This window comes from Melospiza melodia, chromosome 2 (genome assembly GCF_035770615.1).
Source record: "Melospiza melodia melodia isolate bMelMel2 chromosome 2, bMelMel2.pri, whole genome shotgun sequence".
In the NCBI taxonomy this organism is placed as follows: Eukaryota; Metazoa; Chordata; class Aves; order Passeriformes; family Passerellidae; genus Melospiza; species Melospiza melodia.
Genome location: NC_086195.1, coordinates 82,738,222 through 82,752,496, shown reverse-complemented (window position 1 = coordinate 82,752,496; position 14,275 = coordinate 82,738,222). Strand labels below are relative to the sequence as shown.

Here is a 14,275-nt window from a genome sequence, read left to right as displayed (position 1 = left end):
TTGGGCTTGATGATGTTGAGGATCTTTTCCAACCTAAAAAGAAATTTGTAGATTGAACATCCAGTGTGAGTTTGCTGGAAAGAATGGAAGATAAGAGAGGAAGCCTAGTAAAGTCAGACATGTAGGTTGCTCCAAGGCTGGTTTTGCAGTGAGCGAATTGACTTTGGGAAGGACTTAACTAAACATGCGAAAACATCCTTGTGACTTCTTTTGCTGTGTTTGGCAGGTGAACAGCTTTGACATCAGCAACGTGTCCCACAACCACGCGCGGGCCGTGCTGTCGCAGCCGTGCTCGGTGCTGCAGCTGACGGTGCTGCGGGAGCGGCGGTTCGGCAGCCGCGCGCACGGCCACGCCGACGCGCCGGGCTCCGCGCGCGAGGACAGCTTCCAGGTGACCCTGCACAAGCGCGACTCCAGCGAGCAGCTCGGCATCAAGCTGGTGCGCAGGACGGACGAGCCGGGGGTGTTCATCCTCGACCTCCTGGAAGGGGGCTTGGCCGCCCAGGACGGCCGGCTCTGCAGCAACGACCGCGTGCTGGCCATTAACGGGCACGACCTGAAGCACGGCACGCCCGAGCTCGCTGCTCAGGTCATACAGGTAATTCGCTCTCCCTGCCCGAGCCCCTGGCTTGGCTTTATTTCTAGAGTCTGTTCCCAGGCAGAACAGCTTGTGAGAGGCCTAAAAGCCTGTGTCAATGTAATTTACGGTGATTTATGTTTTGAAAGTAAGAGTGAAGAACAGCGCCTGCTTTGGCACCTACCAGATGAACTTCACCTCCTCAGAAGTGAAAAATGCATTAGTCTTCCCTGGAATGCAGGCTGAAGGTTAGAAGACAGCTTGTGTAGCAAGGAGAATAGCCTATTGTAGCATACTGCTTAGCAGGGGAGAAGGAAAAAAAGAGGATTATTATTATTCTATTTATGTATGTATTGTATTTTAATCTCTCAGTAAGCTCTATAGAAGTGGGCTTTGTTTTTTATTGATTTTCCTGTGCATGGAATTGAGTTAAAACAAGAAAGTAATTTGTCAGATGTTAGAGTCAACGGGTAGCAGCTGGGAAGTCAAATAGAGGTTTTCCATGAGTTCTGCATGGTGCAAATAATTTTCTGAGTGTTCATAAAAGGGTTATTTCCAATGTCTGGTTATGTCCTGGACACAAATACTACCCAAAGCTCATTGCAGTGTGACATATGACCCATCTGTGTCGCCACAGGAAAACCTTCACTCCATGCCTTTCTCCCAGTCTGTAAGGAAACAGATGCAGCACTTTGCTATTTCCTGCTGATGGGAGGTTGGTAAAAATACCTTTGTTTTTAGGAAAGTTGGAATATACCAGTAGTATATTCCTGCAGTCTAGTGCAGTCACCTTTGCTTAAAGTACCACAGAGGCAACTCTGATACAAAGGAGTAGTAAATACTTGTTTCAGGAATAATTTCAAGTGTTTTCCTTGCAGTGAAATTAAAATAACAGTGATCTTGGAAATTGTATTTTCAGTTCCCCAACTTTTGTATACAGTGATTGGAATTTAGCACTAGGTAACTTTTACCTTTTGAGGTGTGGCTTTGCTGCAATAAAAAGAGCTGATGTTTTATTAACATCTAATAAATGGGTCTCCCAGTATTCCCCAAAATCCAGAATACTATGGTTATGCTCATGGATAACATCTTTCTTGCAGTTGTCTTGGGGAAGTACCAGAGGTGTTCAGAGCTTTTGATCAAAAGCTGCAGATCTTGGAGCTGTCACATAGGCATTTCATCCATTTATTGCTATGTGTTACTGGAGTTCACAGAGGCTGCAGATGGAATGGGGTGAATTTTAATGTTTGGAGCTTTGTAACACAGAGTGAGAAATGGTCCTTTTGACAAAGGATTTTTAGCTGATGTAAAGACAACATCAGAGGTGAAGGAGGAATGTTAATTTCCCCTCCATTTTGGGGGGAATTGCAATATGAAGCAAGTAAAGTAGTGCGCAGTCTAAAAAGGAACTGGAAAACAAGGTCTGCTGTTGTCTTGTTTCACATTCTGTCATATGTTTTCCTCCCTTTATAATAATCAGTATCCTCTCAAACTTGATGACATTTGATGATGTAATGTATTCAACAGGCAAGCGGGGAGAGAGTGAACTTGATCATCTCTAGACCCCTGAAGTCACAGACAGTCAGCATTATCCGAGACACCGGGACTCACAACAGCAGCTCACACCAGCACCAGTCCCAGCAGCTGTTTCACAGCAGACCTAACTCACATAAGGTTGGTTCTTCTCCTTCTGAAAGGAAAAATACTGGTTTACTCATGTGCTGGTGTGGGTAGCAAGGCAAAGCTAGAAAAAAGGGTTATATTATTTTTTTATTGTATTCATAAAAAAATGATGATAACTTCCAAGTTCGCAAGTCCTGCATCATGTGTGGTGTAGGAACAAAAGATACACAACAGGTTTTCAGTATGTTTTTGGATTTGCTGACTACAGTGAAAGAAGCAAGTTCCGTGAGTTCATACAGCTGTAGTTGTTAGACCTTGTCTAAGCCAGTGGCTGGTACTCCTGCATGGGAAGGGCTGTCATTCAATACTGTTGTACTTTCTGTTGCTCTGTGCTGGCTGCAGCCAGGAAAGATGTGAGGTGCCACCGTCCAGCTTATAAAGAGCATGTTGGAGGGATGTGTCATCTCCTTCATGAGTCACCAGTCCTGGCTGCAAGGCTGCTGAGTCTCAAGCAGGGAGAGAAAGGCAAAATGAAGAGACTTTCATGAAGCTAGTACTATTTGGAAGACATGCTAAAATAGAGCCTGTGCTTGAGATGTCCTTGTAATTAGAAAAATGCAACTTCTCACTCTTAAGAAGTTGATTTTGTGAAATAATGGTGATACTGACCATGTCAACAAATCCACCTTTCCACCAGTCCACTGTATTTGCTTTACTATTTAGCATCATATACTTCTGTTGGGATAACTAACATGCGTTGATAGGATTTTCTTTCAAAAGTGGGGATCATTTCAGAAGAGAACAAATGAGGCTTCAGGAAGGTTGTTTTCCTCCTGAGGGATGAAGGTGAGGCTCCTGAATACCATGGCTACAGCACTGGGCCATACCCACGCAGTGATTAGTTTGTTGATGTCAGAGCTTGAGGCAAGTTTGCATGTGCCAGCATGAGCTCTGCTCTTACCACAGTTGATCCAAAGTTGGATGAGTGGATTTCCCTCACAGATCAATGCCATTTGTGGGCTCTTTTAAAACTGGAAGTCCCATGTAACAGCAAGTGAATGTTTCTGGTATTTTGTATCGTTTATCTTTCTCTCATTAACCTGCAGTTGGCTTTGAAGCCTTGTGGCTTTAAATATGTTTGTATGATTGCGTGGCAGCAGCCAGTCCTGAAGCCAGAGAAATGAACTGTCTTCATAAGCTGTGATGTGTTTACATATAGCTGCTTCCATGATTAATGTGTATGTGAGGAGCAGAGCCAGTCAGGAGCACATGGCATTGGAGGTCAAAGAAGACAATGTTGTCATTTTCCTAGAGAAGGCAGGAGAGTATATACATATATGCATTTTGAAGAATATCCCAGGTTATTTCTTTCATTATTTTGGATTCCTTGCAAGTATTCTGTCAATTTAAGATGCTACTACAGGTGTATGTGCAGTAGTTTGAATCTTTTACTTAATAACCTGAGGGAAAGGCTTTGGCAAATAAAATTTACTTTGATTTAGATTTAGATCTTTTTTTATTGATCAGAACTGAATACAGGCTGAACTTCATCATTCAGTTGTTGGAAAATTTAATATAGGATCTCTTCTTGTTTCAAGCTTGAGTCTTCAGTATAATCATTAGGGAGGCTGCCCAAGGTACCCATTACAAGCCATTAGTATCAATTGGCCTTAGTTTGTGCTCTGGGGGTTCTACATACCAGCTGCAAAAGAGAACATGATGCATAAGGGCTTTAAAGAGTCTCTTACTGTCATCATGAAAACATGTTTTCATTTCTTAAGAGCTTCTTTGTAGTTCTGGGGCATATTCTACTGACAAATGAAGTAATGCTGATGTTCACCAAGACTTTAAAAGATGTTTATCTGGTTTGTCTCCAGACTTTTGACCATATGGTTTTGTAGTGCAGCCCTAAAATTTAGCCTCTTCCAGTGTAGGATATAAACAAAAACTAGAGTGGGATTTCAAGATAGGCCTTTATAAGCTTTCTATCTATGTTTAAGTATCTACATCCAGGGGGTTTTTGTTAGTGAATTGGGGTCTTTTTTGGAGGAATCGGGGATTTGACCCAGAAGAAATCCAGCCAAAGCTGGTTTCTGGTACTTTGTCATTTTAAACTGTTCCATTAACGTGCCAAAGTGTGGCTTTGGTGTGTTATTTAGTTGATTTGTTCTGGTTTTCAGTTTTGGTTTGCTTGGTTTTTCTTCCTTAGTTTTAACAATGTTATTTTTCCTTATTGAATAGGATCTCTCCCAGTGTGTTACATGCCAAGAAAAGCACATTACTGTGAAAAAAGAGCCACATGAATCTCTGGGAATGACAGTGGCAGGAGGCAGAGGCAGCAAAAGTGGCGAACTGCCCATCTTTGTGACAAGTGTGCAGCCTCACGGGTGCTTGGCGAGAGACGGCAGGATTAAACGAGGTGGGGTTTACCTTCCCTGGTGGCAGGGCTGCCTCTGGTTGCTTTTTGATCACTGTGTTCTCTGGAATCAGGTGGTGTCAAAAAATCTTGTCACGGATGTAGGAAAATGCTTATGGATGCTTTTCTTCGTGATTTAATAATGGAAATACAGTATTTCATGTTGCACTTTCACCTTTTATGGGAAGGGGATTTTTACAGCATGATAGCAGGGGAAGTGGATAAGATCAGGAAATGTATGGTTAAATTCTTTAAAGCTGATGGTATTCCCCTGAGCTGAGGGTCTGCTGTGATACAGACACATCCTGTTTTCATGTGTGATTTAGTGGGTTGTACCACATCTCTGTCCAAGGAATCTCTGCTCCCTGGTGTAATACCTGAACAGCAGAGAAGCTCTGCTGACAGGCTACAGCTCACCCACATAAAATTTGCCCCAAAAGAAGCTTCATTAGTGTTAATCCTGGTTCCCAAAAGCTTTCTTATCCTCTGGGACATCATGAGTTTGCTGGTCTTTGGGGGTGCTGTAACACCTGTCCTTGTTCCCTGGCTTTGTAAAAGAGAATAAGGAGGCAGAGGTTAGGCTCAGCATAGATGAAGGCAGTCCTGCATAATGGATAGCAAAGCATTTGATGATTAAAATGTATTATGTCATATGTGAATCAGAGACTGCCTTTGGGATCTCTGTGATTCACAGTTCACAGAATTACAGAATGTTTCAGGAAAGAAATTTAGGGAAAAACTTCACAGATTGTACATTTAAAAGAACAGTGTGGGAGCATCTTTCTATGTTTCTGAGAAAGGGAGATTTACACCCACACACCAGCAGGTATGCTTTCTTTTTCTGTACTACTATGAAAAACACACTTGATAGAACAATCGCTATTGTTCTTTCATTGTGTAACGTTAAAGTGGCCGCAGAAGCTACTGGGAGGAAAAGCCTTTCAAAAACTGAGTCTCATACCAAATGTGACCCAGGTGTTTGCACTTTTGCTCTGTTTTTTGTGGCTTTCATTGATGAGACGTTGTTTGAAAAAGGAGTCTGTCACTGGATAGTTAATAACATTCTTGTTTACATCCTGGGGCTTTTTAAAAAACATAAAACTGAAATTGTGGAAATCTTTTTCTGGCTTTGATATTTTCCAGATTAGCTTTGTAGAGATGCTTCTTTTCTTTCTTTGAATTAACTGAGTTTTGTACCAAACTTTCCAGTAGTTTTTGAATTCAATTTTCTTCTCCCAAGTGACAAGTTATTAAAACCAGATGAATTAAAGCACTCTGTGGAACCTCACCTGTCTCCAATAATTGGTTACTTTGAGGTGCCTGCATTGTTCCTGCCATCATTCTTCCTTCACTTTTAAAGTTAGGGTGAGCCCAAGATCCTCATGTGGAAACAGTTGTGTCATGGCATCTGCAGTAGCAGTTGCAGCCAAGCTGATGAGGTACTTAAGTAATTTCTATTTCAGATTCTCAGGGCATTATACATAGGAGTCACAGTATTTGGTGTGTATGTGGAAATAAATTACACTGATCCAATTTGATAGAAGCTCAATACATTAAAGTTTCAAACTGACAATATAAAGGCTTCAGAGCTCCTAGTCTGTTAGTTCAGACTGTCTCAGGTCCAAAGAGTGTAGTATGGAGTGAGACCCTGGCCTGGGAGGTGTGTGGGTGGGCAGGACTGTCAGACTGATGTGCTCTCCCTCGTGGCTTTGCACAGGTGATGTGCTGCTGAACATCAACGGGATTGATCTCACCAACCTGAGTCACAGCGAGGCCGTGGCCATGCTGAAGGCTAGTGCTGCCTCTTCAGTAGTTGCCCTGAAAGCCCTGGAAGTCCAGATTGTGGAGGAACAGCCCCAGGCTGATGAGGAACAATTGAGTACCATCAGTGAAAATGAATACGATGCCAGCTGGTCACCATCCTGGGTCATGTGGCTGGGACTTCCAAGGTACGGAATTAATTGGTTAAGTACTTATTTAGGTGCTTCGAGCTAAGTCCTGCAAGAGACATAAAGAGGCAGAGACCTGCATAGTTGCAGCACATCTGCCCTTATTTCTACCTGGCCATCTCAGCTGTATTCAGTTGGCAGTGGGCTGTGAACAGGTGCAATGTTTCCTTAGCAAACTCGAAGATGAATAGACTGGTTTTATCCCTTCACAAATCGTAGTAACTACCCATGTGGAGACTTCTGTTCAGACAGAATTAATATTTTTTTATTGTTTTATTGTACTGTGACTTTCTGTAGAATATCTAAAATCAGAGAAATTACTAATAAAACCACCAAGTATATATCCATCTGTCTCTTTGCTAATCTGCTGCCTAAGTTCATGAGGCCAAATACTTAACTTCAGAATATTGCATCAGATTTTGGCCATTCTGACAGACACTTGACATGTCCTCTGCCAAGACTGTAGCTGTGTAACTATAGGCTCACAGTGTTTTTGTTTTTTTTTTTTCAAGAGTCCACTACCATCTCTGCCAAACACAAAAACTCTTAGAGATTTGCAGCAAGCTCCCTCCCCTTAGCTACTCTGCAATCTGCTGGACATCACTTCATTTGTACTCCTCACTCTCTCGAGGCTGCAGCTGTAATCTCATTCTGGCATCATTGTTATCAAGAAGAATTCCTTCTGCAGCTAGTAGAGTTGTTAACTTTAGTCAGGGCATGCAGGTTAATTCCTTTCCCTCTGATGGATTTACCAGATCTGTACTTCAAGTGTAAAATCACAACACGAACCTGACTGAGAGCAGAATGCAGCTGAAGATAACAGAGCCATGCATTGGCCCTACAGAGATTTCATTTTTTCTGAATTTAACTGTCAATTAATTTATCTTCTAATTAAGTATTAATGAGTAATCTCAATAAATGGCTCTCAGTTTTGGTAAATATACTTCCTTTTCATGCTTTAGCAGCAGTTTATTTCCTACCTAGTGGTTTATTTCTTTCATGCTACAGATGCCATGTGCTCCTAACATTATGCTATGCATTGTGCTTTAAAGCAGTGCCAAACAACCGTAAAGAACTTGGTACCTTCTTACTGAAAAGTTAATTTCTATGTCTGTTTATTTTTTAAGTTACAGTCATTGCCAACTTTACTGGCGAGAATTAATTTTCACTAGGGCTGATAACATATAGTTAGTGAAGTGTGATCTGAATTATTTACATTCTTTGTAATAAAATGGTTAGTCATTTATATTTTCACTACTGGTGATGAATCAGTACAGAGGTAATGAAGATTGTGCATGGGTTTTTAATTTTTACTTAAAGTAGTAAAAGCTTAAATTGGCTAGGTGTGGAAGACAAATGCTCTGCATTTTTGACTTGCAGACTGAACACATCAGGTATTGATTTTCCACCCACATTGTTGCCACCTGTGGAATCCATAAAATGCAGTTCTGTTACTGTCAGTTTGAAGAGTTAACTAAGTGTTTAAGTAATTATTCTAACACTGCATTACTTCTTTTAAAGCACTTTTCTGTCTCAAGATTGTGGGATTTTTTAGTAATTGGTTTGAATATTGCAAAATGACTTTGGGAACAGAGGTCTAATCACCTCCCTCCCCTTCTCTGCCACACTCAGCTCAGTGGTAATGGTGAGATAGCAGCTGTTGTGCCTACTGTGGAACCATACATGGCTTTTTCTCTTGTTGTCCTGTGCTTCCATTCGGCAGCTGCCTGCACAGCTGCCATGACGTGGTGCTGCGGCGGAGCAACCTGGGCAGCTGGGGCTTCAGCATCGTCGGGGGCTACGAGGAGAACCACACCAACCAGCCCTTCTTCATTAAAACCATTGTTCTGGGAACTCCTGCCTACTTCGACGGGAGATTAAAGTAAGCCAAAGTAGCAATGGGAGAAATAATAAAAATAGTAATAAAAGCAACAATAAGGAACCACTTTTAAATAGTTATGTGCAACTAATTGCTTAAGGAGATGCATCTTGGGCTGCTGGACCATGCAGCTCTGTAGTGCATTTCCCTCCCTGATGAGTGGGATGCAGGGAGGTAACAGGGTGTCTCTGTTGGGGAAGGGGCACCTCAGAGGAGATGGCATCTCCTGTGATCTTCCTCAGTTGTGCTGCTGATGTCACCTGCTATCTCCCTGTTGAACTCCACATTAGGCCAAGAGAATGTGCGCTGTAAATGTGCAGAACTAGCTAGTTTTTGTCTTCCTATAAAACAGCTAAAAGTTAGAGCTTCACTTCTGCAAAGTGAGCAAAACTGCTTTATGCTTTCACATAGCCTTCTGAAGCCACTGGAAACTGATACTGAAGATGGGTGCTGCTGCTTTAATAGAAGGGCAAGAAAGTACATGATAAAGACTTCTGAAAAGATTAAGGACCCAAGTCCCCATGGCATTACCCTGTCATTAGCTGGCAAGAAAGTCACTGATAAATGAAGCGAGTTCAGCAGAAGCCCCTGAGATGGTGGAGCTGGAGCACTTGCCCCACAAGGAGAAGGCTTCAGGGGCAGCCAGCAGCCCCTTCCAGTACTTCCCTGCACATTGTCAAGGAGACAGGGCCCAGTGGTGCAGGGTGAGAGGATGAGTGACAACAGGCACAAATTTAACTAAGGAGCTTGAGGTTAGTTATGAGAAGAAACTATTTCCCCATGAGGATGGTCAGGCAATGGCATAAGTTGCATGGTCTCTGCCCTAGGAGGTTTCTGTGACTACTGGGTAAAGCCCTGGGAGTCCTGGTCACAGCTTACAGCTGACCTTGCTTGCAGTAGAAGGTTGGGCTGTAGAGCTCCTGAGGTCCCTTCTGACCTTAAAGATTGTATGATTTTGCTTACACATTACATTTGGATGCAGGTCCCAGGTTTGGTATCCAGATATACATCTTAGCCTCATGTACGATTAGTTCAGAACTAGGACGTAAAATTCCCATTAAGGGTTGTTCTCTTGTTCATAAACTTGATTTTTTGTGAAGGTGGTAGTCAAGAATATACAACTTGAAGTTTCATGGCATGATTTTTACATGCAGATTTTCTTACGAAGTGTCTTAAGAAAAGAATGTACTTATGCCTAGAGCCTTGACAGTAATTGATTTTTCAGTTCAGTGACTAAATAAATAAATGAAAAAATAACTTGGCTGAACATAAAATTACTTTTTTTTTTTTTTAACTGTGGAACAGTTTGGATTAAAGATCTCAGTTCAACTCAAATTATTTCAGATTAGAGACTTAATAACTAGAAGTCTTTACACAAGTGGAAGTTCAAGCATCATTCCTAAGAAGAGTGGAAGATTCATTATGGTCACATTTACCCCCTTGTAACCTATGGAAAATATGCTCTTGTGTGATAATGTGACGTAGTGCTCTCTTTTCAAATGTCTGTTCTACTGAAAATATGGACTTAAAATGGGCCATCTGCAAGGGAGAGCCCCTTCGAACCTGCACCTGGAGTTATTGTGGGACAGGTCTCTTCTAAAGCTGTTCCATTTTGTTTAAATTATCTAAATGTTAGGCTGGAAAGGAAGGGAATAAATAACTTCACAGTTCAATAGTTTAGACAGTTTTCTGCTTACATGATCTGTCTGGTGTGATTTTATAGAAGGCAAAATGGCTTCCTTGGAAAGGCTGTGGGAGTGAGATGTCATGCAGTGAACTGTAGCACTTTGGGTTTGGGTGATGGGGTTCCTTGGTTCAGGAGAGAAGGACTTTTGAGTGCACATTTGACTGGTGTTGGTAACTCTGCTCCCTCTTCCTCTGCTCTGCCCTAGGGAAAGCTCAGGAGAGCTTCTTTTTGCCACCCATATTGGTGCCTTCAATACTTGAGAGGATCAGTTTCAGGAAAAGTCCTGTTTGATCTGCAAGTCACATTTGACTACTTTGGGGAATGTCACACACTCAAGTTGCAAAGCAGAGGTGTCTAGAGAAGGAACATGCTCGAAACAGAAAGAAATTAGGTGGATTTTTGAAGTTTCTCTTGAGGTTTTAAAAACCAGAACTTAATCCTTTGAGGTCGTTTTTCTCAGGGCCAGCAAATGGCACCCTCAAAAATTCTGTTACCCAATCCAAAATGCAGAGATGCTGCAATTGAACCATCTGCTGAGGGACATTTCAAGCCAAATGGTTATATTTGACAAAATCATAAGCCACTGAAAACAAGGTTCTTAGTTGGAATGTGGTTGGTTGGTAACCATAATATCTTTACTTACACCTCCTACAGTAAAGGCATGTTTGGTGTAAATGTGTTATAATCCACACAAACAAACAGAAGTGCTTCTGTCATGCACATGGTATCTCATTTCTCTTGACTCCATTAGGTCTTCCCAAATGTCTCTTCTCATGTTTCTGTACAGGTCAGTTCTTAATGCAGAAGCATATTGGTATTAGAATGGAAATAGAGTGATTTGGGAATTTCCCAGATGAGTTTCAGATTAATCCTTGAACAGTTGGAAGTTGGAAGGGACCTTTAAAAAGTTATCTTGTCCAACACTCCTGGAATGGGCAGGGGCATCATTCAGTAGTAGGACAGACTTCAAATTGAACTGCTTTGGGAACTTTAGTGACACTTCCAGCCTGATGCAAAGGAGCAAAGTACCTACCTCCTACCACCCCAGCAGTGCAGTGCTGTTTGTTGGTGTGTGCTAATTACTGCAGAGCAGGTCTCATAATGTGTTCTTCTTTCTTCTTGTGTTTTTTAGGTGTGGTGATATGATTGTTGCTGTAAACGGACTATCCACGGTTGGAATGAGTCATTCTGCACTCGTTCCCATGCTGAAGGAGCAGAGGAACAAAGTGACTTTAACAGTGATTTGCTGGCCTGGAAGCCTCATATAGAGTTGTGAATCAATTTGGTTCAAGCAGCATCTTTTTCTAGATAGCTGGCACAAAAATCTCCTCTTTTTTCCCCCTATTGATACAGCTGGTTAAAAGCAGGGCCAAAACTGCTGTATGTTCCTTTTTTACAGGCCTCTCAGACTTACTCTACCTGTTCTGCCATCCTGAAATAGCTATTCCTGTTTGCTATGTCTATTGCTGACACAAATGCAGATATATTCGAGCTCACAGAGAAACCCCCACTGCACCATGGCTGTCACTGAGCTTTTCCCATCAGGCTTGTAGGGTCTGCAGAAGGACTTAGCTGTTCTTTGGGTTTCTCTGCAAAGTCCTCAAGTTGTGTTGTGATATATAAATATAACATTCATGTGCCCTCTCTTCCTGGCAAAGAGAACATGTGTCAGTACCAGAATGACACATCTGTCTGCTGCTGTGAACCAAAACCTGTTTCCAAAGGTTACATCTCTTCATTTTGTAAACCTTTCTGGTTTGATCCCACATATTTTGGACTGATTCAAGTATTCCATCTTACTCATCACAAATCAGTTGGTCCCCCAAATTTTTCTTACTAGGCATCAGTGTTCATAGAAAAGTAGGAAAAAAGCCTGATATTACTAGAATTTTTATAAAGTGCAATAATTGGACTTTTTGTTAGGAAACTTTAATATATTACAGAGTTTGTACCCTACACAAGAAATACGGAAGTGATTCCCGTTGCAGTGCTGGCAAGGATTCGTGTGCCCAAGGTCTCCTTTGAGTGAATGGCTTGCAGTGCTTTACAAATGAATGTTTTGCTATGTCAGAGAATTTTGATGAACATTTTTATGAGGATCATTTTTACCGTTTCTATTGTAGTTGTCAGCTCTCTTTATTCAAGTGTGGAAACAATACTTTGACTAGTACTTTCTAAATGAGAGAATTATTTCCAGGGAAAAAAGCAAGCTATTAAGAAACCATATGTTATGGTTTACAGGTGAGCAGGCTAGAAGGAAAGCTCTTTGATTTCAAGTCCAACTGCAAAGTAAGCTGCAAAGTTCACTCTTACTGTCACCTCTTGACAAATGTGCAAATGCCTTGATATCAATTGCTGAAAAGAGCTCTTTTGCATTTCAGGATATTTTTTTTCCCTTTAGAGAGCACCTGCTATTAAGTTTTCAGTAATACTGTTTGTCTTGGATTGTATTTAATATTTTTACAAACCAACCTGTAACTTCTCGACTTTGCCTTTCCATGATATTTGCAGGCTAAGCACCCACTTGTTTTAGAAAAGAGGGGTGGAGCACAGAAAGAAATGTGCTGACCTGGAGCTAACCCTGTGTGTTGTCAGTGTTCTCAATATTTGAAAAGAGCTTCATTTATAAACCAGGTTCCCAGCCTGAACTGATTTTATGAATGACCTCTGTATTGTATTATTAATTACCAGAGAATGTATTTGAGAGTCACAGCATATTTCAATTGTGAAGCATGAACTTTATTTTCAAACTCAGCTGGTGTAATATCGGGGCATATTATCGCATGTCATCAATTCCAGTAGCTTTGTTTTCAATGAAATAAAGTTACTCTTTTGCAAAAACAAAACAAAACAAAAAAAAAAAAGGAAAAAAAAAGAAAAAAAAAGCTAAGAATCTCATATGGTTTTATTCCTCTATGTAATGTATACTATTGGTTTAATTTCATAATATTAAAATACAAAAGAATGTCCTCTCCAGTATGTTACTGTAGTGAGAATCCTTGTTTCTGAAGCAAACACCAAATTTATTTGATACTCTGACTAATCAGTCAGAAAAAAACAGTTTTCTCCCATCCCCAGATGGTGTTTAACTGTATGCTTTGCCCTTATGCAGACTTTTTTGTGAAGTACATCTTAGTGTGTAGGCTTTAGGGAAGTTTTTGACATATGTACTAGATTTAGTGGTTTTTATTTTAAAAATTACACTTTTCATTCAAAATCCTGAAAAAAATATTTTTAGAAATTTTTTTCCTTTTATATGTTAAATGTAGCAAAAGCATGGGTTAGCTTAAACTGTGCAGTTTTGTTTCTGTGTGCTGTAGCTTTTGATCAGAATATCTAAGCGATAAAACTTCAGAATAAATTCACTTCCTGAATCCTCTTTCCCCTTTCTCTTGTAGCAGCATAGTTGGGTTTGGTTTTCTGTGCCTTCTGTTTTAAATTATTTCAATATTTTTTTCCAAATATTGCTATCTAATTGTATGGTATTAATGAAGGATGAATGAAAATAAAAGTTCATTCTACACATTGTAATAACTCAGAAGTGTTGTCTCACTCTTTGCAAAAGATACGGGGAGCTCAGTGCAGACTTGTTTAAAGATAATTTTTTCTCTCCTGTGATTTATCATAAATTACAGTTGGTGAATGTACCATAAAGGCCTGAGGGTATGCTCACCCTGCCAGGGTGACATACCAGCTGTTTAACCATTAATCCCAGCACTGAGAAGTGTTTCTGAAGTGGAGGTAAGGTCTGTGCTTTATGGTACTTTGCCACAAGTAGCGTTTCCTCTTTCCCCCTCCAAGGCAGCTGGTACTGATCAGCTGGAGGGTGTTTTCACAGCACAGACTTGATGCAAGGAGACAGTCTTGCTGGAAACATCAGTTCTACAGCTGAAACTTGAGCCTCCTGGTTATCAGTTCCCATCTCCATCTCCTGCAGGCAAGGATGCTCTATCCTTAGATGTCTGCAATGCTAGACTGAGTCTAAAAACAATTTCTCAGTGATTTGCAGTAAAGATGCCCAGACTCTGTATTGCTGCTCCTTGCAGTAGTTATGAAGAGTTGAGTTCCTTTAAAAGAGAGCCATGAGAAGAAACCTGCCACATCTGCCAGTAGATTATGAGGTCTGGTGTTTCTTGTAAGGTAG

General features: G+C 41.0%; 1 protein-coding gene across 4 annotated transcripts in view; it reads left to right on the top strand.

Moving 5' to 3' along the window:
• LNX2 (ligand of numb-protein X 2) overlaps positions 1–13,665 on the top strand; it is a 58,904-nt gene extending 45,239 nt beyond the window's left edge. For all 4 annotated transcript variants that reach the window (XM_063149082.1, XM_063149086.1, XM_063149083.1 and 1 more), the window contains exons 5-10: positions 227–598; positions 2,105–2,251; positions 4,442–4,619; positions 6,334–6,565; positions 8,289–8,447; positions 11,264–13,665. In XM_063149082.1, the coding sequence (XP_063005152.1) occupies positions 227–598; positions 2,105–2,251; positions 4,442–4,619; positions 6,334–6,565; positions 8,289–8,447; positions 11,264–11,399 (1,224 nt within the window). In that variant the 3' untranslated portion in view covers positions 11,400–13,665. The remainder of the gene's footprint in view (positions 1–226; positions 599–2,104; positions 2,252–4,441; positions 4,620–6,333; positions 6,566–8,288; positions 8,448–11,263) is intronic.
• Positions 13,666–14,275: the final 610 nt, after the last annotated feature.